Below are 27921 nucleotides of genomic sequence, written 5' to 3' on the forward strand. Positions count from 1 at the left end.
GAACAAAAGAAGCTGCTGGCAGTCAAATTAAAATAGTATGAGTAAGAGTGAAGGCTTGTTTGGTTTCTGCTGAAGTTGAACACACCTGAAAATGTAACCTGAACCAGGAAATACCTTCAAACTAAACAAGCCTGTAAAACCAAATGACTCTTGTTAGTTCTTCAGTTTAACTCCAACACGCTGAACATGGTGGTGAAGCTAATGATCCTCTTCCTTCTTTGTCACCCTGCATCTGCAGGTAAGATCATGATCCACAATCAAAAAATATCAAATTTACTTGGCAATGCTGTTCTTAGTAAAATGCAGCTAAAATGTCTCAGCAGACGGGTAAATCTAACTGTTCAAGTTAAAAAGATTTAAAACTAAACTGATTTGCAACAGACATGACAAATAAATGCAGTACTCTGATAAAATAATTATTTGACTGTTGGACAATTACTTTTAAAAAAGACATTAATGCTCTGACATGAATAAAAGATTAAAGGTTGCTGGTTGAGTTCCAGCTGGAGAAATGCCAGGGCATCTGGTGTCAAACTCTGCCAAATCAGATACTGCTACCTCCTGTGGTGATTTTTAAGTAATAAATAATAATGAGAAATTGTAGACAAAGGAGATTTGACCTCTTCTCAAGGATTCACAAGAGTCACAGTTTCTATAGGAGATTCAAGTAAGGTCTCCTGAGTCTCCTATATCTCCTTGATACTGTTTCAACACTGTGTTAACTTTCCAAAGCGTAGACCTTTTGAAACACTACTCTGAAGTGTGGTTTGGAACACACAGGTCACATAACCCGAACATCCAACTGTGATTTACCACAGTTTCGACAGGTGGGGTGCCTGCTGCTTCTAGGCATTGTGAGGATTAGGGATGGGTACTGGTGTCCGGTGCCATGATGGCACCGGTTCTGACATAAACGGTAGTAACCAGACCGAAAAGCAGCGCACATTTCGGTGCTTTATTTCGGTGCTTTTTTTTCCTGAGCTGTGATACACTTCTAGCCAATCATTTTACGTTTCCGAGGATAGTAGGCGGGTCCAGGTACGTACGTTCTTTTATGCAGAGCTACAGATTAAAAATGCCCAAGGCGAAGCGGTCAAAGTCTGGCTGTACTTCACAGCAAAATATGCAAACTCAGCAGCCTGCAACAAGTGCTTTAAGCTGATACTGTGATACTGTCAAAGGAAGTAACACCTCGAATCCGATGAAACACCTGGCGACGCATAGCGTTTTTTTTTTAAAAGCCGAGAAATGCGCCGTATTGGATGGCAGCAGCAGCCGTTCTTCTCTGCGTGAGTAGCTTAATGTTGTTCGTGTGTAATTTACGTTGAGTAGGCTAACCACGTTATTACATTAATGCATGTAAGGTGAACTAGCAAACATCAAGCATGTAGCTATGACAAACATCATCATAGCTACATGCGGCTGTCTTCTTGTTTGATGGCAGATGCTCCCTTCACCCTGGCCAAAAAGGCTAAAATGACCAAAGAAAAAGTGGAAAACAGCTAAACATGAGAGGTTTTTGGACAAAGTTTGTATTTTTTCCATTGTTTAAGCACTGCTTCCAGCTAAGAGTGATACCATATATGCCCCATAGCTGCAGAAAAGGCTAACATTGTTATCTTTTTACAAAAAACCAGCTGAATATGAGAGGTTTTTGGACCAATTTTGTGTTCTCCATTCCTTAAGCACCGGTTCGAGCACCGTTTGAGCACCGGCACCGTTTCAAAAGTACCGATTTGGCACCGGTATCGGATAAAACCTAAACGATACCCATCCCTAGTGAGGATTCCCCTTTTTTATCTGCAAGAGTCATTTGTAATGAGTGAATTGTTGCTTTTGATACTACCGCTTCTATTTATTACACACATATGTGTAAAAGAAAATATACCCTTTCTCTTCTTCTTCTTCTTCTTATTATTATTGCTTTTGGTTGTGAAGACCAATATATACTATCATATAACTTAAACCCTGGTATCCAAAGTGTAATTATATATTAGGGGTGCAACGATACTCGTATCGATATTGAACCGTTCGATACAGTGCTTTCGGTTCGGTACACATATGTATCGAACAATACAACATTTTTAATTTATTTTATCAACTTTCCTTCTGACGATGCTGTCTGTGTTGAGCGCTCAGTGGATCTGCGCTCGACAGTGCAGCCTCGGCGGAGTAGTCAAACGCAGATTCACTGAGCGCAGGGCAAGCTAGCAAGACAGAAGTTAAGCTCTCCTTGCAACATGGCAAATTGAACCTCCCCCACCCTCATTCAGATCTGGCGTTTGGAACTATTTTGGTTTTCATGTGACGTATGACCCTGAAGGTAAGCGCGTCATGGACAAAAGTAAAACAGTATGTCGGATGTGTCACGCAATAATCAATTACATTGGTGGGAAATAGTGCATTAGCGCAGTTAGCTCGTTAACGTGTTGGCCGTCCAGCCCCACGCATGGGGCAATCCGCGGTAGCTCGTTAACGGAGATTTGCCGTGTTGTGGCGTTAACGTAATTTCAACGAGATTAACCTGAAAGCACTAGTGGGAACACAACGAATATGACTGCACATTTACTCCGACAGCATCCTAGTGCAAAGACAAGTGGAAGCAGACAAAAACAACAAGCAGCATGCTACGAACTTTACCCGAGTCATTTAGACAGCCGTTAGCACATGATTCTCCTTATGGGGACCTGATATGTTTAATATGCTGCTGAGAATATAGCCCAGAAGAAGCGTATAGTATAGCTTTTAGTTTGGAAAGAGACATTTCTCTGTAATAAACTCTCTTTTCCAAAGAGGAGTGATTTCTTGATCAGATAGATTTCTTTTTTTTATTACTTTGTTGTTTCAGCAACATTAAATTTAAAAACTATACTTTTGAGTTAAAATATATTTATAATTTTAATAAATGACAAATTAAAAAGGCATGAACATTTTCTTTTTTGTATCGAAAAAATATCGAACCGTGACACCAAAGTATCGAACCGAACCGTGAATTTTGTGTATCGTTGCACCCCTATTAAATATATATTGTCTTATTGGAAAGATTACTGGGATAGAGATCAGTTAAAATGAGAACGACTGATACTGCTGTGTGAGCTCCATTCACACGTTTGCATGAGTCCAACTGTCATTTCCTGTGTGAATAACTTGTAAACAAGATCCAGGTTCACCATAACCAAAATTCCAGAATCAAACTCACTAAAACAAATGTTACAGAGCAGTATAAAGGTAAGGAGAATGTATTCATTATTCAGAATACTGCATTTGAAATAACAAATTATTGTTTTATATTTGGTATGTTTTTTAACTCCAAGAAAATCAGATTCAAATTAGGGATTGAAGGACGTAAAGATAAGAATCATTTATCATGAATTTTGAGGTGTATAGGGCTTTGGAGTTGACGTCACGCCGCAGTGCATTGTGGGATCGCGGCGCCATGTCAGTAGGCCAGAAAGCAAAACAAGCGCACAGTGTTGGATTCGGGACTGCCAGAACCATGCTCAAAATCAGCACAAAAGACAAAGGGCTGTATCGCGACCGATTGTGCCCAGACGCCAAGAGACGGTACTTTGAAAAAATTGCGTGCATCGGTAATGTGGACCCATATGAAATGAGGAAGTGGAGTGGAAACCCAGACGACCCTGCTGTGGATTTCTGGAAACCGCGCTTAAAGCAAGCACAAGACTTCTTTCGTAAAGTGTGCCTTCCTGAACTTGTTGGGAAATACTTCTCGAAACAACGTGCTGCTCTAAATAGCCTGTAATGTTTCATGTTGTGGTTGAAGATTGATGACAGCTGTGTGGTGCGATGTAAATAGTTTGCATTTCATTTTTATGTGATTGCTGTGTACATGTGAATAGACCTATAATAAAGAAAAACAAACAAATATACTATTTTGTTTTATTAAAACAACTTCACACAAAGTACAACTATTTACAATGTACTGTACATCCAAAAAAACAGCTTTAAGAATACTCAACAGGAGCAAGTGTCATTTGGCCCTGGTTTGACAACAACACTGGGGCACATATTAACAAAAACACAGCAAACCTTAACGATCTTATCAAGAAGTGTTGTGTCTTCAGCCTCACATGATAAGAGTAATTGGATTGGCATTGTAGTGTGTAACATTTTGAACTTGTTGCGCAAACTACCTATTACTCGCTCAACATGAATTCTCAGGTGGGCAATTGCTCTCGTTTGTTCAACGTCCCTTGCATCAAGTTGACAGTAGCCTTTTGTGAAAGCTGGAATCTTGACCTCCGCACACATCATTCCTACAGCATCTCTGATGTCAAAGCCTCTGTCAGCCAATACTACGTCCCCTGTTAACAGCTTTTGAAGAATGCCACACCTCTCTGTGATTTGTTTATCTGATGCACGACTTTATTTTATGGTGTGTGTGTACCCTTGTAATGAGAGTATGTTTGTGCGCGTGCCTTTAAATTAGATGGTCTTTCTGTTCGAATCTCAAAACAGTCAACAATGATGGCTACTCGTTTTCCAAAAGTTTCAGTAAACTGTGGAGGCATTGTCGCCTGCAGACAGTGCCTCTCAGGCCAGTGCACCAGTGCTCCTAAGCGGGCATACAAAACATCAATGGTATCGGTGAAGACAGAAGACAGTGTTTTGTGCGACACATGGAATAGATGACAAAGATGCTGGACTGGAAGATCAAGTCTCAGATGCATTAGTGTGAGTAAGAGCATTTGGAAACCTGTCAGTTTCTTCGATATTGGCAGGAAATCTTTGACAGTGTTGAAGAGGGACATTAAGACAGCATAACAATGTAGTCCAGTGTAATATCTTACTTTTTCAGTATCGTCCTTTAAGAAAGTTTCATTCAGCTCTGTCTTTTGCAACTGTGCTCGAAGCAGTCTGTTCTCCTCCAACAGCCGGTTTATTTCTGCTCTGCCCTGTTGACTGCACACACAATCCTTCGTCTGCCCTTCAGCTTCCGTGACGCTGTCACTCCCCTCACCACTGTCCACATTTGCAGCTGGTACGTCAACCTCCACTTGTCCAACACAACTGCTGTCCACTGCCTCCATGACATGGTTATTTTGTTGTTGTTCTTCTGTCAGACCTTCATCGATCATCAAGCCTGTAAGATAAAAATAGTGCATAGACATAAGGTTAATGTACACCAATATTCCAATGACAGGTGTGTGATTCATCTTTAAGTTATGTGCGGATTAGTGTACCATAAGAGCAATTTAGTATGTTTTTAGAGGGGGGGGGGGGGGGGGGTGTTTACCTGCAATGGGTGCTCTTTTTCGCTTCCGTTGCATACGCCTTGCGTGCCGGTCCGAGTCTGACACAGGTTCGTCGTCGTGCCCCATGTGCAGTCTTGGTGCCCAGTCTGGATTTGTTACATCCATTTCATATGCTGGTTTGCCTGCAATAATGCCAAATCAAAAGCTACTCAGTTGACATGACGTGGTTCTGCAGCATCACACATTAGCATGTTTTATCTCATTATCTATGACCGCAGCACATTGAAAAAAAAACACTAAACGCCTTTTAATAGTGATATGAATTAATTTAGAACTCACCGGAGAGAAAATGCCGCGAGCAAACCAACAAAAAGCTGGGGATTGCACGGAACTCGATATCCGCTCGTCTCACCGCTGCAATCCATGCCTGGTGTCTTTGTTTGGTGATATCGGATACATGGGATCCCTCACGTTGCCGTTAGGATGGAAAACAATGAAAAGATAGCCCATTATCCAGTTTCTTGCCTTCATGATCGTGAGATCTAACGTTGCAACCGACTACATAACACGTACGAACCATAGTTGAAGCTGTATCCTTTGTCTGGCCTACTGTCATGGCGGCGGGGGGCGTGGCCCGCCTCCTGTGACATCACGCTCCAAAGCCCTATAGAAATATTGAAATAAGGGGGGCATTCTAAAGTTTCCCCTCCACAATACCTATCTGGCCTTGGGATTCAGATAAGGTTTGTAAACAAACAAAAGGAATATTCTTGCTTACTAAAAATATTGTTAGGGTGCCTGGGTCACTGACCCAGTTTTTGTGTTTTTTGATTTTGTTTATTTCATTAAATTCTATCTTTCTTTGTCTAATGGGTTATATGATTGTTCTAAGTTTAGGTTCTTTGTGTGGTTTATGTTAGAGTTTTAGTCCTCTGGTTTCTGTCTCTGTGTTCCATGGTTGTTCTGTTTCGCCTGTCAGCTGTATCCCATTAGTCCGCTTCTCTGTATTATGTTTCCTGTTTTACTTTGAAAGTCTGTGTCTCACTCCACTGTATCTGGTTTTGCTTCCCTTGTCTCGTTAGCCCTGATTTGTCCCAGCTGTGTTTCCCTCCTCCAATTCCCTTATTGGTCCCTCTGTGTATTCAAGCCCTGCGTTTTCCTTTGTCTGTGTTGTGATCTCCCTTGTCCTATCCTATGTGTTTTGCCCACCCACCCACAACAAACATTGCATCTTTAGATTTAAATCAGAATTAGAGGTGATATGCTTCATTTGTAAATGACAATGATCTTGATTTTCTTGGGTTTTTTAAGTTGTGCCAAAACTTTACTGGTTTTTACAGCACCATTCATTCCCTCAATGTTTTATGTAATAAACTGAACTAAACGTTTTTTGTTTGTTTGGTGTAATTATTATGTATTTCCAATTACATATAAGTAAGACTGGGCACGTAGAAAGAAAAGAACAAAACCAACATACAACTTCCTTATCCTACCACTGAAAGAAAAAAAAAAACATACCCACGCCTGATACCAGCCTAACACGACAAACTGGTTTCTAATGAATTTGCATATGAATAGACTTCACTTAATATTTCATTCATTTCATGTAATTCTACTCTATTTATTTTAGCACAATACCTTTTAATCTAGTTAGACAGGAATACTTTCTTTCTTTGCGAAGCTAGATCATGTGCACACAAAATCTAGACATTTTCACTACTCGAGCAACATTTCTCATTCACCATATTGATTAAACACTTCTGTTACTTTTACTACATCATAAGTCATATCACTTATGATGGATATATATTGAGTCATATTTCTGATCATGTCTGCATGTTTTATTGAGTTATTTACTAACATCATATACTTTTGTCCTACAGTGAGCAATATTCTGAAGTATTTTGTCACTGGAGGCTCTGGACACCCAAACATCTCAGAATTCATGTATGTTGCAGTGCTTGATGGCATAGAAGTGTATTATTGTGATGCCAGCAAGAAAATATTGGAACCAAGACAGGACTGGGTGAAAAAATTATTTGATGACAAACCGGATATCTTGGAGTGGTTCACGCAAGAGTGTTTTGAGGTCCACGCAATCTTTTACACAAGTTTGATTTCTGATTTGAACCAACATTTAAACCAAAGCAGAGGTACAGTATTTTCTTTGATTCTGTCATATCATCATGGATATATCTAAACAAAACTGATTAATGTAAAATTAATTAAAATAATTAATGACTTAAAAATTGTCAGTGTATTTTAAACTTATTGTTACTAACTTGGTTTTTAAGATGGACAGTGATTTTAAATTGGACACTCAAATTAGGGCTATTGTCCAGTTTTCATTACTTAAGGCACTTGACAATAGTAAGACCTATTTTATCCAGGCCGCATTTTAAAACTGTAATCCTTGTTTTTTTTTCATCTCGTTTGGATTACTGTAATGCACTGTATTTTAGAGAGAGATCAATGTCTTCTCTCTCGTCTACAGCTGGTTCAAAATGGCACTACTCGACTTTTAACTGGAACTTGCAAAAGAGAGCACATAACTCCCATCCTGGCTTCACTCCATTGGCTGCCTTTATATCTTAGAGTTCATTTTAAAATTCTCATGTTTATTTTTAAATGCATAAATCATCTTGCACCACCTTACCTCTCTGAGCTTCTTCATCCTTAATCACCCCCCCATGTTTCTCAGGTCAGCTGACAAGCTGCTCCCAGGTTCAAGAGGAGGCTCAGAGGGGACAGGGCCTTCTCTAACCTGCCCCTGCACATTAGAGAGGGCCCTTCATTGTCCATTTTTTTTTTTTTTTTTAAACGCGTCTTAAAACCCATCTTTATTTCTTTTTTCCCTTTATAAACAAATTGCATGCTTGCTTGATATTTACAGCCTCAAGGGCGTAGATTTGGCATGGACGGAAGGGACATGTCCCACCAATAATTTGATCTCTTCGAGTAGAGAAAAACAAACCTGATAGAAAGAAAGAGAAAAACGATCTGTCAGCGTCTCATTCACCCAGCGGTGCAGAAAGAGTTAAATTACGTTCTCTGCTGGAGTCCTACCTCATGTGACAAATATGGCCAATGTGATTGGCTGAGCCTTTCAGAGAGTTCTGTTTAGTTTTAGCAGCGGCAAGCCTGCGCTGCAAGGAGGATGGCAGCAAAACGGAAGAACCTGGATATAAGAAAGTGTTTTTCAAAGAAACCTGTAAGTCACTTAAAGTCAAATTCACTCATAAAATGTGTCCGTCATAATAACGTTACAGACTATGCTAGGGCCATACATGCCAACCCTCCCGATTTTTCCGGGAGAATTCCGAATTTCAGTGCCCCTCCCGAAAATCTCCCGGAGCCACCATTCTCCCCAATTTCTCCCGATTTTCCACCCGGACAACAAAATTGAAAAACCATATCCCAGACTGGCCGAGCCAATTCCAGTGTCCAATAATGGCTACTATTACTGCAGCTACTTAGTTTTAATATTACTCTTATTACTCTTTCTGGGTCGCAAAATAAACGTTTAACATATTTTCAGGCGAGAATGTAGCTGTGTAAACTTTAAATATCTGAGCCGGAGAGAATAGCAAACTCCGGTCATTCAGTGTTCAGATGTTGGTGTACTGTAACTGAAGTAATGATGTTAAGTCCTTAAAGTCATATTCTTTGATTGTCATGACTGTATTTGAAGCTATTTTTATTTTTGTATGACACCTGATTTATATGGAATATGGCTGAAGTAAACTAAAGTCTAAAATACTTAGTCATTTGTTTAATAGTAATTTAACATTATATAATTCACATGTAAAACTATGAATTGTAATTTTAAACGGTTTAAAAGCAGGTAGAATAGCATATGTAGGCAAGTATATTTCTCCTTTTGTTATGAAGAAGCAAAAAAAGAAAAAAGAAACTGGGCAGGGTTTGGTGAATCATCCGTCCCCACCAATGCCAAAACCAAATCTACGCCCTAGTACAGCCTTACTTTTGTGCTTCTTAATTGAGACTAAGAATCCTGATGTAAAACATGCATTTACTTGTCCTAATTACTTCATTGTTCTAAATCTTAACTTTTTAAAAACTAGTTAGATTTAGCTGTTGCCTTTATAACATTTAACATTTTTTCTGCTTCTTACAGTTTATAGTCTAGATATATATCAGCTGACGTCTGGGCTGGAATAGTCTTTACCTGTAGTCTTTAATCTTTTTCTTTTAATATTGAATAATCACATTAGACCTCCTTTTGATTCATCGGTGATTCTAATTATGGTCCAATAGAGATATCAATAAAGGTTTACAGATAATCTAACATGACTCGTGAGCACAATGCAGACTTTTGAGAACAGAAATGCATCGCAATGTACAATTAACACAGATAATTACAGTCTTTGTTTTTCTTTGTCTTTCCAGGTGTTCACATTTTGCAGTGTATAATTGGCAATGAATGGAATAAAAACTCTGGCGAGGTGACAAGCCTTTTACACTTAGGTTATGACAGAGAAGGCATCTTCGATTTTGATCTAAATACAAAGACATGGATCCCATTGAAACCAGAGCTTTACAGTGCAAAACAGATGATGGGTGGTGACAGAACTACATACATGGAAACCCTCCTCCGTGACGTAATACCAAACACATTGAAGTTATTGTTGGACTTTGGGAGCAGCGCCTTGAATAAAACAGGTAGAAGCCTCGTTGAGCTTAAAGCCAGTTTTTCCATGTCACAAAAGTGACTCATCTAGACAAATCCCTTTGGTAACAATCATCAGACCAGAGGTTTATCCACTATGTGCTTATGCAAACAATCAGAAAAAAGCTGTCAGCCTCTCAGCATGACAAGCTCCAGTCTAACAATACACAGACACACCCTGAAAACACATGGTCCACACAGGTCCCAGTAGGATCATGCTTAAGCAGAGTTAATCCTGATTCCAGCAAACTGCCAACTGTGGCCAGAAGATTGCAGTAATGCAAACAGACATGGGAGAAGCTTTTAGGACAGAAATTGTGTGAGATGAAAGGACAGGGATGACTTTTACTTTGCCTTCAAATGATATCCATTTTTGGTTGCCTTGCTTGCACTGATGGAATGCCAGAGATTTATTTTGATTTTGGTCATTTTCCCATTTTAACCTGTTGGTGATTTTGGCTGCTGGTAGATGTTAAAACTGATAGTTGAAAGACATTTACACAAACTATGGTATAAGTATACCATAATACAGCCTTATACAGCTGCTGAAAAGCCGGTGACTCTTTGGCTCTAATGACTCAATAATTCAAAAATTTGATTTGAGTTCCAGCCAGACATGTTGTCTGTTGCTACTGTGTTATTTTTTCATCTAATATGTACACTAAACATGCTTCTCTCATAAAATATATTTTCTTAATATCTCCTTATTAAATGTCTTCATCTTTGTTTTTCATTCCTGTTTTTCCCAATTTTTCCTCTGATATTTACTTCCATCCATTCTCACGCCATCTCTTTCCAGTCTCTCCAGTTCTTCCCTCAGTGTCTCTCCTCCAGAAGACTCCCTCCTCTCCAGTCACCTGCCACGCTACAGGTTTCTATCCTGACAAAGCCATGATGTTCTGGAAAAAAGATGGCGTGGAGATTCATGAGGGTGTGGATCTTGGAGACATCCTCCCCAACAATGATTGGACCTTCCAGATGAGTGCTGATCTGAATGTTTCATCAGTCACACCTGAAGACTGGAGCAGATATGACTGTGTGTTTCAACTCTCTGGTCTTGAGAATATCATCCAACTGGATAAAACAGTAACCAGAACCAACCAGGCAGAGAGAACTGGTAATGATAAAGTTGCGAGAAACGCATTTAATTTATTTTGTCTGCAGATACCGTGGTTTGATATTTGAATTTTTTGTCCTGTTTTTTGTTTGGACACTGATGTCAATTAGTTATTACCAGAATAAAAACTAATGGAGATCATAAAAGAGAATAAAGAATCCTAAAATTTTAATTTGATTTAATTTTCAGTGAATGTATGTCATAAATGTGTTTTCTGGTTCCACATATACAAGCTGTTACTGTTGTTAATGTTAACAAACTACTTTTTAAATTTCACTGTTAGACCCTGAAATCCTGACAGTGATTTTTGAACTTCCATATTTCAAATTAATCAAAGTGTCTTTAATCCATAAAACCTTTGGTTATTAATTTTTTGGCCTGATATTTGGGGAACTGCTGCTGAATATACGCGGTGTTATTCAAATGAAAACAAGAGCTTCTCTAAAAACTTTAGAAATGTAACAATATGATTTTAGTGCATCTGCTCTGCTTAACGGAAAAACATGTTCTTATAGGTATAGTATTTCTGTCATACTACTGGGTCTATAACCCAGTGTGTGACTTAGGTTTGTGGTTAAGTTTACATTCTTTGATTTATTTTGTTTTCATGGTTTTGCTTCTCATTATTGTTTTCTGCTTGTGCTATATTTATAGTTCCTAGTCTTTAGTTTTCTGTCTCTATGCCATCCCTGTGCTCCACGTTCCCTCTCTCTCTCCCCCTAGTCAATCATATCTCCATGTCACAGTGTCAAGTCCAAATCCTAGTCAATATCTCATATTCCCTGTTTTATTTTGACAGTTCCAAGTCTTGTGTTCAGTGTTGTCAGTTTTTCTTCCTCCCTCCCTCATTATGTCAGATATACTCCAGCTATGTTTCCCTACTGTTTCCGATACCCTGGTCATACTTTGTGTATTTAAGCCCTATGTTTCCCTCTGCCCGTCGTTGCGTCGTCCCATGAGTCCTGCATTTTGGTCCTACTCCTGCCTGGCATAGCACCTTTACATGGTAATTGTATGTATAGTTACACCAGACTCCTATAGAGGTTATAGTTTAATCACCTCCCCTGACCTCCCCTATGTTGTTTATAAAGTTCTTCTATTCTAACCTGCTTAATCTGCAAATTTTATCTTCTGTGTTTTTCAATGGAGCAGATAATCCCTCTGACATGACAGCTCCAGTCATTGCAACAGTGGTGGTTCTTCTTATTTTCATCCTCATTGCTGCTGTTGGATTTGCTGTTTACAAAAAGAAGAAAGGTGAGCGAGGAGTTGAGTTCATCAGTCAGTGAGCAGCTGCAGTACATGGCTCAGTTAAATGATTTCCTCAGCATAGTATATGTTAGACTTTTTTTCTTTCCTATTTAATAGAAAGTTTGATTGTAAGGAATTTAAAATCACAAAATCCGGACATGAAACAATGATTTATAAATATTTTATTTTTTTCTGTAGACATTACAGCTCCTGAGAACAGCACTGAAGCCTCTGTGAGACTGAATCAAGAGACCATCACGGCACCGTCTATATAGTGTTCTATTTTTTTAAATTTAACTCTTGTGTTCTTTTATATAAACTTGATTTTGGATTTTTTTTTTTTTAGAAAATCTTTTTTCATCTTATTATTTTGAAAGGATGTTTGGAAAGAAGCTTCATGTTTATGATTCATTTATGTAGCCACGAGTGGTGTGAAAGTGGAGAAAAGTTATAATAACTCTAAGGGTCCATGTCCAGTGCGGAACTAGGAAATTTTCAGTGGGTTGGCCAGGATGGATCTGTGATCATTTTGCGTTGGTATATGCAAAATCTCACAAAAAACACAGAGCTATTTAACCTTTCTAAATGGAAGTGCCTGCGATCCCATTTGCATAACAATTTTTAAATCCTGGTAGAATTGCAACCAAATAAACTAGAGCAAAATGTTTTTTGCATATAAAAGAAGAAGTTGTAGTTACATATCATGCATTCAACTTGTCCCAGGTCGCCATTTCCTTGCACTAATGGCTTTGCAAAAATTGAGTTAAAAGCGCACACAACAACAAAAATGTTATAATCTGGAAACTTGCTGGAATAAACGTCATGTTGTCAGCAGGAACTATCACATGTCCACCATTACCTGAGAAGTGATGTCATTGTAGTTCTTTTCCCACCAGGGCCTTTCAAAAGGTTCACCGGTGGTATTAAAAGTCATGTTTGACTTGATGCCTTTCTGTATAGTTCCTGGGACACTTAAAACTTAAACTGTACTGTTGGAAATAGTTTATTTTGATGCATATTCTGTTTGTTTTATTTAATTTTGCAATTATTATACAAATATGCAAATTTGCAAATATCTATTTTTGTTTATTAAGCTTTAGGATATAACAGTTATATTGATTTATAGCAACTTAAAATGCTACAAGAAGTGTCACTACAGCATGTAAAAATGTAAAGTTAAGCTCTGGCATGTTCGTTCTATGGTGGGGTTAAAAGGGTTGGACCTAAACCACACATCTCTACAATATTTGGAAGGTAGTGGTGGAAAAGATGAAATAATATGTCTTGCATGTAAGTTTACACTAAACAAATCTAGCACAATTTGCAGGCAGTTCGACTCTGTATTACTACTATGCTGAGAGGACAGATCCTTCAAGTACAAAGTGTCAGCACCAGAATGTAACTGAAAATTAAAGTCAGTATTTCTTTTCTTCACTTGTATAAACATGGAGTATTTTGGATTAATAGAACTGTCGTGTTTGTATGCTTTATATATTTTTGGTAAGTTAATTTACAGCATTAAATCATATTTTATAAGGATGTTGTGTGTTTTTTAAGAAATGATGTGATGCTATGTTAGAGCCGTTACTTTATATATTGGACACCGGATAACGTTTTGACAAGAACAGTGGAACCCCGGCTTACGAAGACCCCATTTAACAAAAAAATTCAAGTTACGAAGGCACTTAACGGCAATATTTCTGCCCATGGTACGGCAAAATGCCCGTGTAACGAAATAGATAAAATAGAAAATTTAAAAAAAATTTAATTAAATTCCATAATGTTATGTACATGTACACGTACGTATGTATGCATGCATACGTGTGCGTTCTTCAACCTCCGCCACTACCTCCTCCACCAAGAACTTTGTCTTCAGCCAGCATCGCCTCACTCAAAAGGCGATGGAAAAAGGTGCTTTGACTTACGAAAATTTTGACTTACGAAAGACCCTCTGGAACAAATTAATTTCGTAAGTCGGGGTTCCACTGTATCTTTGACAGTATATATATAGATGTATTATATATAATAGACAAATATTGTTCGTTTAATGTGTTGGCATTATTGCATTTGGCTCAATGCTTACATATATGTGTAAAAAGAAAATGTACAAGATGTGATAACTGTTTCTACGGTGGCCCTGAGAGGCCAAACAGACTGCAACTTCAGAAAACACTTGCAAAAAGAAAAATGCTGCAAAAAGAAAAACACCTGCAAAAAGAAAAATGCTGCAAAAAGAAAAACACTTGCAAAAAGAAAAACACTTGCAAAAAGAAAAACGCTGCCAAAAGAAAAACGCTGCAAAAAGAAAAAAACACCTGCAAAAAGAAAAACGCTGCAAAAAGAAAAACGCTGCAAAAAGAAAAATGCTGCAAAAGCACACACAACACAACGGAAATGTTTCTGGGGAGACAATAACCGGACGAACCAGTTGCACGAACCAAAACATGTATGTATGGTTGTATCGCAATTCAGGGGCTGTGTCCCAATTCAGGGTCTGCAGCCTTAAAGTAAGCAGCCTTAACGGTCCTCAAGGGCCGCGTACTCAAAGACCGCTGAGGCCGGAAGTGCGAGGCTTGTAGGCTTGTGAAATGGGACGGTCTAGCCTCCGTCGCGCTGCCCAGGTTGCCTAGCAACTATGATACTAGCAGCTGGAAACGTTCCATACAGCTTTGTTTGGCAGAAATGAAGGAGAACATATTTTGTACATTTGTTTCTACATGAGCATTGTGTGATTTGATAAGTATCTATCACCTTAAATCTTCACTTAAAGACAAGTATCTGTTACAGTGTATATATAGATGTATTATATATAATAGACAAATATTGTTTGTTTAATGTGTTGGCATTATTGCATTTGGCTCAATGCTTACATATATGTGGACAAAGAAAATGTACATGCTGTGATAACTGTTTCTGATAAAATGAAGAGTAGACTGATATATTAAATATTCCTTTATTACAGAGGTGAAGGGAGCCACCAGGCTGAAGAAGGAGTCCTATCAGGCTTGGTTAGCCTGTGGGACTCCGGAGGCAGCCGACAGGTATCGACAGGCCAAGCGGAATGCGGCTCGGGCAGTGGCTGAAGCAAAAACTCGGGTGTGGGAGGAGTTTGGAGAGGCCATGGAAAAAGACTTTCGGACTGCCTCGAAGAGATTCTGGCAAACCGTCAGGCGTCTCAGGAGGGGAAAGCGGTGCTCTACCTGCACTGTGTATAGTGCTGGCGGAGCGCTACTGACGTCGACTGAGAAAATTGTCAGGCGGTGGAAGGAATACTTCGAGGACCTCCTTAATCCTACTGACACGTCTTCCGAGGAGGAAGCAGAGTCTGGGGATGAGGGGAATGACCCGCCAATTTCCGGGGGCGAGGTCACTGAGGCAGTTAAACAACTCCTTGGTGGCAGAGCCCCTGGTGTTGATGAGGTCCGCCCCGAGTTCCTGAAGGCTCTGGACGTTGTAGGGCTGTCCTGGTTGACACGCCTCTACAATGTTGCGTGGAGATCAGGGGCAGTACCTGTGGACTGGCAGACCGGGGTGGTGGTCCCCATCTTTAAGAAGGGAGACCGGAGGGTGTGTTCCAACTACAGGGGGATCACACTCCTCAGCCTCCCTGGGAAAGTCTATGCCAGGGTGCTGGAAAGGAGAGTTCGTCCGCTAGTCGAACCTCGGATACAGGAGGAACAATGCGGTTTTCGTCCTGGTCGCGGAACACTGGACCAGCTCTTTATCCTCTCCAGGATACTTGAGGGTGCATGGGAGTTTGCCCAACCAGTCTACATGTGTTTTGTGGACTTGGAGAAGGCATTCGACCGTGTCCCTCGGGGTGTCCTGTGGGAGGTGTTGCGGGAGTATGGGGTGTCTGGCCCATTGCTACGGGCCATTCGATCCCTATACAACCGTTGCAAGAGCTTGGTTCGCATTGCCGGCAATAAGTCGGACTCGTTCCCGGTGGGTGATGGGCTCCGCCAGGGCTGCCCTTTGTCTCCGGTTCTGTTCATAATTTTTATGGACAGGATTTCTAGGCGCAGCCAAGTGGCGTAGGGCTTTCGCTTTGGTGGCCTCAGAATCTCATCTCTGATTTTTGCGGATGATGTGGTTCTGTTGGCTTCATCGGGTGAGGGCCTCCAGCTCGCACTGGAACAGTTCGCAGCCGAGTGTGAAGCAGCGGGAATGAGGAACAACACCTCCAAATCTGAGGCCATGGTTCTCAGCCGGAAAAGGGTGGAGTGCCCACTCCGGGTCGGGGATGAGTTCCTGCCCCAAGTGGAGGAGTTCAAGTATCTCGGGGTCTTGTTCGCGAGTGATGGGAGAAGGGAGCCGGAGATCGACAGACGGATTGGGGCTGCGGCTGCAGTAATGCAGACGCTGCACCGGTCCGTCGTGGTGAAGAGGGAGCTGAGTGTAAAAGCGAAGCTCTCAATTTACCGGTCGATCTACGTCCCTACCCTCACCTATGGCCACGAGCTGTGGGTAGTGACCGAAAGAACGAGATCGCGGATACAAGCGGCAGAAATGAGCTTCCTCCGAAGGGTGGCTGGCCTCTCCCTTAGAGATAGGGTGAGAAGTTCGGCCATCCGGGAGGGGCTCAGAGTACAGCAGCTGCTGCTCCACATCGAAAGGAGCCAGCTGAGGTGGTTCGGGCATCTGACAAGGATGCCCCCTGGGCGCCTCCTGGGTGAGGTGTTCCAGGCATGTCCCACCGGGAGGAGGCCCCGGGGCAGACCCAGGACACGCTGGAGAGATTAGATTTCTCGGCTGGCCTGGGAACGCCTTGGTGTTCCCCCGGATAAGCTGGAGGAGGTGGCTGGGGAGAGGGAGGTCTGGGCCTCTTTGCTTAGGCTGCTGCCCCCGCGACCCGGCCCCGGATAAAGCGGATGAAGATGGATGGATGGATGGATGGGTGAGAAAATCACATCATTTCATAACTGCTTTAAGTCATACAGAATAGATATCAGAGCCACACCGAACGAGATGGACGCAAACAAAAACGCCCCAAACGCCCCTAATTTGACGCGTGCACATTCGCGCCTCAACGTGTGTCCAAGAAAAATCCATCGATATTTTGACGCGCGTGAACCAGGAATGTGGGAGGAAGTTGTTCCAGACGGTATCTTTGCAAGATGGCAGCTGTCGAGCTAGCGCTTGAAGAGAGTCTCCCTTCTCTATGTACTGTGGAGAGCAGAGCAGCGGCGTAAAAGACGTCCTCGCCGTACCTGGGTCCATCAGGTCCTCCAGAGGCGTGAGCAGTTTGGTAAGTTTCACCATTTGCTCCAGGAGCTGCGCCTGGATGACGGCAGATTCCAGCGATATCGCCGTCTTTCACTCGGCCAGTTTGAGGACCTGCTTTCCCGCGTCGGTCCCAGAATCGCCCGCCTAGACACCAATTACAGGCGCTCAATCCCACCTGCAGAGCGCCTGTCCATCTGCCTGAGGTTAGTAAAAGTATTTAATACGGTAGTCCTTTATTGATACCTGTGCTAATATATGCTAAACCATCCATTTATACACTGCTAACATGGATGTGCTATGCTAACAGTGAATGCTCTCGGTGTTTACTGATAGCAAACTGTGGTACGGAGACGACTGTTTATAATACAGGGAGTGCAGAATTATTAGGCAAATGAGTATTTTGTCCACATCATCCTCTTCATGCATGTTGTCTTACTCCAAGCTGTATAGGCTCGAAAGCCTACTACCAATTAAGCATATTAGGTGATGTGCATCGCTGTAATGAGAAGGGGTGTGGTCTAATGACATCAACACCCTATATCAGGTGTGCATAATTATTAGGCAACGTCCTTTCCTTCTTTCCTTTGGCAAAATGGGTCAAAAGAAGGACTTGACAGGCTCAGAAAAGTCAAAAATAGTGAGATATCTTGCAGAGGGATGCAGCAGTCTCAAAATTGCAAAGCTTCTGAAGCGTGATCATCGAACAATCAAGCTTTTCATTCAAAATAGTCAACAGGGTCGCAAGAAGCGTGTGGAAAAACCAAGGCGCAAAATAACTGCCCATGAACTGAGAAAAGTCAAGCGTGCAGCTGCCAAGATGCCACTTGCCACCAGTTTGGCCATATTTCAGAGCTGCAACATCACTGGAGTGCCCAAAAGCACAAGGTGCGCAATACTCAGAGACATGGCCAAGGTAAGAAAGGCTGAAAGACGACCACCACTGAACAAGACACACAAGCTGAAACGTCAAGACTGGGCCAAGAAATATCTCAAGACTGGTTTTTCTAAGGTTTTATGGACTGATGAAATGAGAGTGAGTCTTGATGGGCCAGATGGATGGGCCCGTGGCTGGATTGGTAAAGGGCAGAGAGCTCCAGTCCGACTCAGACGCCAGCAAGGTGGAGGTGGAGTACTGGTTTGGGCTGGTATCATCAAAGATGAGCTTGTGGGGCCTTTTCGGGTTGAGGATGGAGTCAAGCTCAACTCCCAGTCCTACTGCCAGTTTCTGGAAGACACCTTCTTCAAGCAGTGGTACAGGAAGAAGTCTGCATCCTTCAAGAAAAACATGATTTTCATGCAGGACAATGCTCCATCACATGCGTCCAAGTACTCCACAGCGTGGCTGGCAAGAAAGGGTATAAAAGAAGAAAAACTAATGACATGGCCACCTTGTTCACCTGATCTGAACCCCATTGAGAACCTGTGGTCCATCATCAAATGTGAGATTTACAAGGAGGGAAAACAGTACACCTCTCTGAACAGTGTCTGGGAGGCTGTGGTTGCTGCTGCACGCAATGTTGATGGTGAACAGATCAAAACACTAACAGAATCCATGGATGGCAGGTTTTGAGTGTCCTTGCAAAGAAAGGTGGCTATATTGGTCGCTGATTTGTTTTTGTTTTGTTTATGAATGTCAGAAATGTATATTTGTGAATGTGGAGATGTTATATTGGTTTCACTGGTAAAAATAAATAATTGAAATGGGTATATATTTGTTTTTTGTTAAGTTACCTAATAATTGTGCACAGTAATAGTCACCTGCACACACAGATATCCCCCTAAAATAGCTAAAACTAAAAACAAACTAAAAACTACTTCCAAAAACATTCAGCTTTGATATTAATGAGTTTTTTGGGTTCATTGAGAACATGGTTGTTGTTCAATAATAAAATTATTCCTCAAAAATACAACTTGCCTAATAATTCTGCACTCCCTGTATTTCTAGTGATACTCAGAAGCTCTCATCAAGTCCCGATTTAATTCGATTTATGCTGTTATCAGTGTTTGAATGATAGCATGGCTGTGGTGTCACATCAATGTATGCGCTCGGTGTTTGCTGATATCAAACTGTAGCATTAGGACCACTGAGTTAACCTTTGTAGTGATACATACTCCTTTTTATTTAGACCTGGTTTAATTCTGGGATAGTTGAATATTTGTATATAATCACCGCAGACTGTTTTAGATTATATCTAATATATATCATGTAATTATCCTTATAATTACAAAATGCGTTATGTAAGATTTATGTTGTGTAATTTGTAATTTTGGAATTTCAATAATGTATTTTGTAACTGCAGTACACATAATACTAATTTTAAACAATTTTGTCCAGGTTCCTTGCCACCGGGGACTCCTTCAGGACCATCGCGTTCAGTTTTCAAGTTGGTGTGTCCACGGTGAGCCAGATCATCCCCCAGGTAGCGACGGCCATCTGGGACTATCTAGTGGACGATTTCATGGCTGTGCCTGCAACTGAAGACTGGCGGTCCATCACAGAGGGATTCCAGGAGCGCTGGAGCTTTCCTCTGTGCTGTGGAGCTCTGGAGCCAGCACAAAACACAAAGAAATGAGAAGACTGCTACTAGATTTTAATTTCAACATCGAAAAAAAACAAACAGGATATAATCAGATTGGTTGTAGACATTTAGTAAAGGTGATCACAAGGGAATCCCACCGAATAAAAAGCTATCAGTGCTTACCGTACATCTGATGCTACAATTACATACCTGTGGTGCAGCAGCAGGAGCTCAGGGACTGGGGAGCCAGGAGAAGCAACAGGGGATGCTCTGCTGCAGAATCAGTTGGTTCTATCAATACAGTATTAAATGTTAACAGGTTGAATATAATAATCGTAGAGTAGGCAGTGGTCCCTCATTTATTGCAGCAGGGGTTCTCAGAATAACTAGCCCCTGGTCACGCACTTTATACACTGTTTTCCCCACACACATGAACATTGGTCACAGTTCTCACAATTGATTCTCAAAGTGCAAACCTTTGTAGATTGCAAAACGTAAAAGTATTATGCCACGTTTTGTCTTCATCTGCCTGCCACTTTCGTGCGCCTTTTTCCCTCACGGTGCAGGTGTCTATTTCTGAATGAGGGTCATAGTTATGGGTGTTTTTGTGCTGTTTTTTCTATTGGACGTGATGGTTATCAAAACCAAACGTGATAAATTTGGCAAGCGCAGGATACACGACACGAAGGAGATTTGTCAATCAGGCTGCAGAATGCAATGCTGTACTGTGCAATAAAAAATCAGCGAAAAAGCGAAGCAGTGACGGATGAACAGCGGGACCACTGTGTGCTGTTTATTAATAAACAATAAAATATATTCCTAAATGACAACATGCATAAAAGCAGAACGGTATTTGTACGTCAGTGGGAAAATAGCGGTGGCTTGCTAGCTTTTGTGCGGCTTCCCCGGGTCAGCGAAAACTTTAGAGAAAACTTAAGAGAAATGAATGAACTTACCAGGTTGCCCGATCTCTTCACATATCTTCCTCCAAGCTCGGTCCTTTTTATTCCTGTCTCGGTACAGAAAGCAGCTGGTGTCGTACGGCTCCGGGTTGTTTGGTACTGCATTGATTAGCTTTATAGGGCGACCGTGGCTCAGGGGGTTGGGAATCGCATCTGTAACCGGAAGGTCGCCGGTTTGATCCCTGGGCTCTCTGTCCTGGTCGTTGTGTCCTTGGGCAAGACACTTTACCCTACTTGCCTACTGGTGTTGGCCAGAGGGGCCGATGGCGCGATATGGCAGCCTCGCTTCTGTCAGCCTGCCCCAGGGCAGCTGTGGCTACAACCGTAGCTTGCCTCCACCAGTGTATGAATGTGAGAGTGAATGAATAGTGGTATTGTAAAGCGCTTTGGGTGCCTAGAAAAGCGCTATATAAATCCAATCCATTATTATTATTATTATTATTTCCCTCCATTGAAGTATGAAGGGCTTTGGCTGGATCTGCCCCTTTGACCTAGGTCACAGCCACGTCACTAGGTTCCTGATTGGTTGTCGCAGCGCGATTTGACGCTGGAGTTCAGATTTTTCCAACTCGAGCGGTAGACCCGAAACGCGCGTATGCGCAAAATACAACACAAAAACTCACACGCGTGGTTTTATTCGCGAGTTAAACGCGCCAGACACGCTAGACTGACGCACGTTTCAGGCGTTTTGGCGACGCAAATCTGCTTCCGAATTTTCGTGGGAGCCGCAATCGCGGGTCATCGCGCTTTTCCGGCGCCCCCCGTGTGCAGCAGCCTGTTACAGCAGCTCTGCTCATTCTGAGTTTCTTTCTTTCTTATCTTTTTCTTCTCGTAATTTTTTTATAACTAACGTATCAGTAATTAGACCCTGCAACCATGTTCTACCGTTTTGTGCTAGTTCTGGTCGTTTTTCTTAGTTTATTTCTACTTTTTTCACGCGTGTCTGGGGACCCAGAGCAGGGATCCTTTGTTTACAGTAAGGATCAGCTGTTAGCGTTGAGTCCCGCAGCGGTACTGTCGGCGGGCAGACCCGACATTCCCAGCGAGCTGAGGAGGAAAAGACGGGGGTGTCGTGCTGGGAAGGAGCGCCGTCGCCCCAGAAGGAGACGTTATCGACCATCTCTTCCTTCTGTAATCATTGGAAACGTAAGATCTTTGCCCAATAAGATGGATGAGCTCACGTCGCTAACCTGGTCACAGAGGGAGTACCGGCAATGTAGCATCATGATGCTAACGGAGTCGTGGCTAACACCGCTAACTCCGGACACGAGCGTGACACTACCGGGATTTCAGATGCTGCGAGTGGACAGGACGAGAGAGAGCGGTAAGAGGAAAGGAGGGGGACTGACAGTGTTTGTGAACGACAGATGGTGTAACCCTGGGCACATCACTGTGAAAGAACAACTCTGCAGCAGAGACATTGAGCTGTTAGCCGTTAGCATGCGTCCGTACTACCTGCCCCAGGAGTTCTCGCATGTTATCGCGATAACAGCGTATGTCCCCCCCTCGGCCAACGCGGATGCAGCCTGTGACACTCTCCACTCAGTGGTCAGCAGACTGCAAACACAATCTCCGAGAGCCCTTCTCATAATATCAGGGGACTTCAATCATGCCTCACTGGACTCCACACTGCCCACCTTCACCCAGTATGTGACCTGCTCAACCAGAGACAATAAAACACTGGACTTACTGTATGCCAATGCTAAAGAGGCATACAGTTCATCACCTCTCCCTCCACTGGGCAAATCTGACCACAACCTGGTGTACCTTGTCCCTGTGTATGAGCCCTTAGTGCGCAGGGAGCCACCAGCCACCCGCACAGTACAGAGATGGTCAGAGGAGAGCGAGGAGGCTCTTAAGGACTGTTTTGAGTCGACTGTGTGGGAGGTGATCTGTGACGACCACGGAGAGGACATCGACAGCCTTACTACATGCATTACTGACTATATTAATTTCTGTGTGGATAACACCGTACCTACCAGGACTGTACGGTGTTTCTCCAACAACAAACCTTGGATTACCCCAGAAATTAAAGCTATCCTCAAGCAGAAGAGGAGGGCCTTCAAATCCAAAGACAAAGAGGAGCTGAAAAGGGTGCAGAGAGAGTTGAGGAGACTGATAAGGAATGGGAAGGACAGCTACAGGCAGAAGATGGAGAACCAGCTTCAGCAAAACAACGTTGGTGAAGTCTGGAGAGGCCTCAGAACCATCTCAGGCCACAAACATCAGAACTCTCTGCCTGAGAGGGATGTGAGATGGGCAAATGAACTGAATCATTTCTTCAACAGATTTGATTCAACCATGAGACAGTCTCCAACATCGGCTGCTGACTCACCCACCCCCACTGCTGCTGTTCCACCTCTGACACCTCAGACACTTCTCACCTCCTCTATTCACCCTGCTCACTCCTCCCCACCCCCAACAACAGCATCCAATACACACTCAACACAAGGCTCCAGCCTGTCTCTCTCAACCACCCAGGTTAGGAGGGAACTGAGGAGGATTAATGGCAAGAAGGCAGCGGGTCCAGATGGCATCAGCTCGAGGGTCGTCAGGTCCTGCGCGGACCAACTGTGTGGGGTGATAGAGCACCTCTTCAACCTGAGCCTGAGGCTGGGAAGAGTCCCACAGCTCTGGAAAACCTCCTGTGTTGTTCCAGTGCCAAAGACTTCACGCCCCAAGGACCTCAACAGCTATAGGCCGGTGGCTCTGACATCCCACCTGATGAAGACCCTGGAGCGGTTGGTCCTGGCTCAGCTTCGGCGCCTAACAAGCTCATCACTGGACCCACTTCAGTTTGCCTACCAGCCTGGCATTGGAGCGGATGATGCCGTCATTCACCTCCTACATCGTTCCCTCGCTCACCTGGAGACCGCTGGAAGCACTGTGAGAATCATGTTCTTTGATTTCTCCAGTGCCTTCAACACCATTCTTCCCTCGGTTCTGAAGGACAAGCTGGAGAACTCAGGAGTGGACCATCACCTCACTACCTGGATTTTGGACTACCTCACCGACCGACCACAGTATGTGAGAACTCAGGGCTGTGTGTCGGACAGGGTCGTCTGCAGTACGGGGGCCCCACAGGGAACGGTTCTGGCTCCGTTCCTCTTCACCATCTACACTGCAGACTTCTCCCACAACTCCACCCAGTGCTTCCTGCAGAAGTTCTCTGATGACTCTACAATAGTCGGCCTCATCACTGATGGGGACGACAAGGAGTACAGAGGACTGACTCAAGACTTTGTGGACTGGTGCCAGCTGAACTACCTCCAGATCAATGCCAGTAAAACCAAGGAGCTGGTGGTAGACTTCCGCAGGCACAAGCATTCTCCACTGCAACCACTGAACATCCAGGGTATGGACATCGAGGCTGTGGACAGCTACAGGTACCTTGGTGTTTATCTGAACAACAGACTGGACTGGACTCATAACTCAGACGCCCTCTACAGGAAAGGGCAGAGCAGGCTGTACCTGCTGCGGAGACTCAGGTCATTTGGAGTGGAGGGCCCACTCCTGAAGACCTTCTATGACTCTGTTGTGGCTTCCGCTATCTTTTATGGTGTGGTCTGCTGGGGCGGCAGCATCTCTGCTGGGGACAGGAAGAGACTGAACAAGCTGATCCGAAGGGCCAGCTCTGTTCTAGGATGCCCTCTGGACCCAGTGGAGGTGGTGAGTGACAGGAGAATGGCGGCTAAGCTGTCATCCCTGTTGGACAACATCTCCCACCCCATGCAGCAGACTGTGACAGCACTGAGCAGCTCCTTCAGTGGGAGACTGCGGCACCCACGGTGTGGGACGGAGAGATTTCGCAGGTCTTTCCTCCCCACTGCTGTCAGACTCCACAACAAAGACTTTAACTGAACAAACACACACATCCACACATGTGCAATAACACTAAGTGCAATAATCTTTTCTGGCATCGTTGTATTTTTACTCAGTTGTATATAGCATTTGTATTCTATTTTTATCTTATTGTATATTTTTATTCTATTTTATTCTACTGTATATAGTATATTATTTTATTCTATTCTGTACAGCTGTGTACTGTATTTATTCTTATTGTATTCTAATTTTTGCATCATAACTTTTGCACTGTCCACTTCCTGCTGTGACAAAACAAATTTCCCACGTGTGGGACTAATAAAGGTTATCTTATCTTATCTTATCTTTTCCATTGACTTTACATGTAAACCTGACGCTCTATTCGCATCCATCGCGTTCGGTGTGAACACACCGTTATAGTGCTTGGGCTCAGGTGGTTGTTAAGACCCAGAAACATCAGCTGTTTGGGAAAATATAATGACAGTTCACTCTGCATGTTCTGAACTTCTCTCTTTAGTGCATTTAATTACAGTGAATAACAAAACACCGTTCAAAAAAGGTCAGAACAGTTGTTAGGTTCAGTCTGCAAAAAGCTTAAAGCCAACCAATGTCAGTTTTCTCCCAGAATTCACAGAGTTACTTAGAAAAAGGATCCTGGTGTTATTTGTCTCTCAGAAACAGTTCATAACTTCCCTTCAACTCATTCATGTCACCTAAAAGGTAAACCTGCTTCTCCATCACCTGTTCAGCTCTGATGATTCAGTAAGGACATCTCCTGGTTTCATCTTCATGTTTCCCTCTCACCACATATCCAAACCGATATCATGACCAGCAGCTTTTACAGCTGTGGCTCCAGCAAACATCAGCTGATACTAGAAATGAATATTCAATAAATTCTAACAACAGCTGATCAAGCTTAAACGTGCTGCTGTTGTTTAGCGCGACATCCGCTGGTTTCCTGTTTCTGGCACAAAGTGGGCGATAAATAAACAACAGAGAAAAGCCAATCAGCTGATCATTGATCAGTTTCATGATTGAAGTACAAACAGGAGAGGGAGGGGGGGGGGGGGAGATAAGAGAAGAGGCAGCTGTGCAGCGTAAAGACAGAATAACTCCAGCTTTTTGTCTTTTCCCATTCTAGCTAAAGTACGGGACAAACTGCGTCTCTTCTCAGCTCAATACGAAACGCATAATATTTTCTCTGAATGAGGGACCATTCCATCTTTTAAGGAGCTGTTGGCAACTCTACTAACTAACCTTATGAATAAAATAAAGTTCACTATCAGTAACATCATAGCAACCGAACAGCTGTATAGAAACTCCGTCATGCTAGCTCACGCAGTACGAGTTATTGTAACTGACTGTAAAAAGTCAGCACAACGAAAATAAACTCCACCTAAACTTGGTTTATATCTGACCCAGATAGACTGCAGGTCATAACTTCTTACCTGAAGTTCAGTTCACCTGATACTCGAACCGGCGGCCGCTTCGGGTCTCTGCTCCTCCTGCCTCCCCTTCCCTCATCCACCTGTTGCCTCTGTGGAAGCCCCGCCATAGCCACCACCAAACAACTGAGTTATTTTTACATATCGGCCTGCATCTGGCCAATCCACCAGGGCCGTGCAGAGAGGTTTAAAGGGGCGGGTGCTCAAAGTTAAAAAGGGGCACATTGAACCAGGCTGAATAACAACAACACACATTCATCAAGAATCTAATATGGGAAGGGCAGGGCTGTGTTGATCTGAGACTGTAGACATTAAAAAGTCCATAGGAGAGATGGTAGCTGATTAAACAAGTGTCATGAGATAATAACAAAATGCAAAGATTGGTGACAGCGCTTGGAACCATAAGGCAACAAAAAACTGTGAGAAATAAACTCGGCTCTGCCTGTGAATCACTCTTTGCTTCTCTTCTTCCTTCCATCCCATCATTTCATATATCACTCTCCACTTGCTATGTGAGAACAAGGCACAACTTGCTATTGCAATAAACTATAATCTAATTATCCACACCTAACAACTCCAGCACTTAATCTATAATAAAATGATGACAGAAAAACGTTATAGCACTGCCTTTAGTAGCCTCACACAGCTCCTGCTGTTTCCTCCTCATGTCCTTACCAGCCATGTCTGGACAATGTTATATCATGAGTAATATATTTTTTTAAAAATCCATCTAAATAAAACACACACATGCACGCACACACAGTGACATTTCAGACCTTCTTCAGAATACTGTATATACTATGGGCATCATGGTGCTGATCCAGAATCCTTACATTATTATTCATTACTAGAGCTACAATAATAAAGCAAAGAGGAGGGGGAAGTAATAAATATGAAATAATGTCATTATGATGATTCCATTTGTTTCACTATCCACTCTGTGCAGGGCAAAGCTTATTACATGTTTAAACTGTAGAGATACAATCATTTTACTGCTGTAAAATCCAAATTTTGTCTTATTTAAAATATAAATCTAATATAATCTGCTTCTTAATGTATGTTCTTTAAAATACAGTGTGTGTTTTTTAATATATTATAATTATAATAATGCATAATTATGTGGACATGCATATTAGATCGTTTTTTAGTGAAATATAATCCCTCCAGAAAGGCAGGAAAAGCCCGGAAACTTACTTTAAAACTAAATATGTTCCCTAAAACGGTGACAGAGCTACAGACCCATGACAGCCAGGTAGCCAGCAGCTATGACCAGCACTACTTTGCAGTTAATAAAAGGACAGGTAATGTTTGTCACGCTGTTCGTCAGTTGCCACAAGACAACTTACCAACGTGTACGTAATAAGCCAATACTCCTGTGTGCTACACACTACAGTGTACGCTGCACACCTACTTACTGGTTTTGTCGCATCAGTCTGTGTCTCTGAGTTAACTTGTGTTTCTCTTACAGCTCCGGACCGGAAAAAACGCGCGTGCTCTTTGTGAGCTCGTTCCCGGCTCGTAACCAGCGCGTTCTGCCGTCAAGGGCGATCATTGGTTAAATGTGATCATGTGACTGATGCAAGAAGATCCTTTTATTTAGCAAAACTGTGATTAATAGTTAAATATTATTGTTGAGGGGCACAGACAGGACTCCGCACGCACACGCACATAAA

The 27921-nt window shown here is 42.6% G+C and overlaps 1 protein-coding gene and 1 long non-coding RNA gene across 7 annotated transcripts; one reads left to right on the top strand and one right to left on the bottom strand.

Annotated features, from left to right (window-relative positions):
- Positions 1-53: 53 nt before the first annotated feature.
- Positions 54-13604, top strand: LOC309699214 (major histocompatibility complex class I-related gene protein-like). Of its 5 annotated transcripts, none has more exons than XM_082522151.1 (6): positions 54-238; positions 7100-7369; positions 9627-9899; positions 10715-11023; positions 12176-12280; positions 12482-13604. In XM_082522151.1, the coding sequence occupies exons 1-6, from the start codon at positions 187-189 to the stop codon at positions 12547-12549; spliced, it is 1077 nt and encodes a 358-aa protein (XP_082378277.1). In that variant the 5' UTR covers positions 54-186; the 3' UTR covers positions 12550-13604. The 5 variants fall into 5 exon arrangements, with proteins under 5 accessions (XP_082378277.1, XP_082378276.1, XP_082378275.1 ...); XM_082522150.1 differs by having other exon boundaries at positions 55-238; positions 10706-11023; positions 12473-13604; XM_082522149.1 differs by lacking the exon at positions 54-238 and adding an exon at positions 302-1289 and having other exon boundaries at positions 10706-11023.
- LOC309699260 lies at positions 3875-27897 on the bottom strand. 2 transcript variants are annotated; one of them, XR_014274278.1, is made up of 4 exons: positions 27664-27897; positions 5556-5880; positions 5258-5398; positions 3875-5104 (listed from the first exon to the last, which is right to left on the bottom strand). It is a non-coding gene; the product is annotated as an uncharacterized lncRNA (long non-coding RNA). The 2 variants fall into 2 exon arrangements; XR_014274279.1 differs by lacking the exon at positions 27664-27897 and adding an exon at positions 12130-12165.
- Between the last annotated feature and the right edge of the window lie 24 nt (positions 27898-27921).

Source organism: Aulonocara stuartgranti (assembly GCF_965226115.1).
Source record: "Aulonocara stuartgranti genome assembly, chromosome: 22".
In the NCBI taxonomy this organism is placed as follows: domain Eukaryota; kingdom Metazoa; phylum Chordata; class Actinopteri; order Cichliformes; family Cichlidae; genus Aulonocara; species Aulonocara stuartgranti.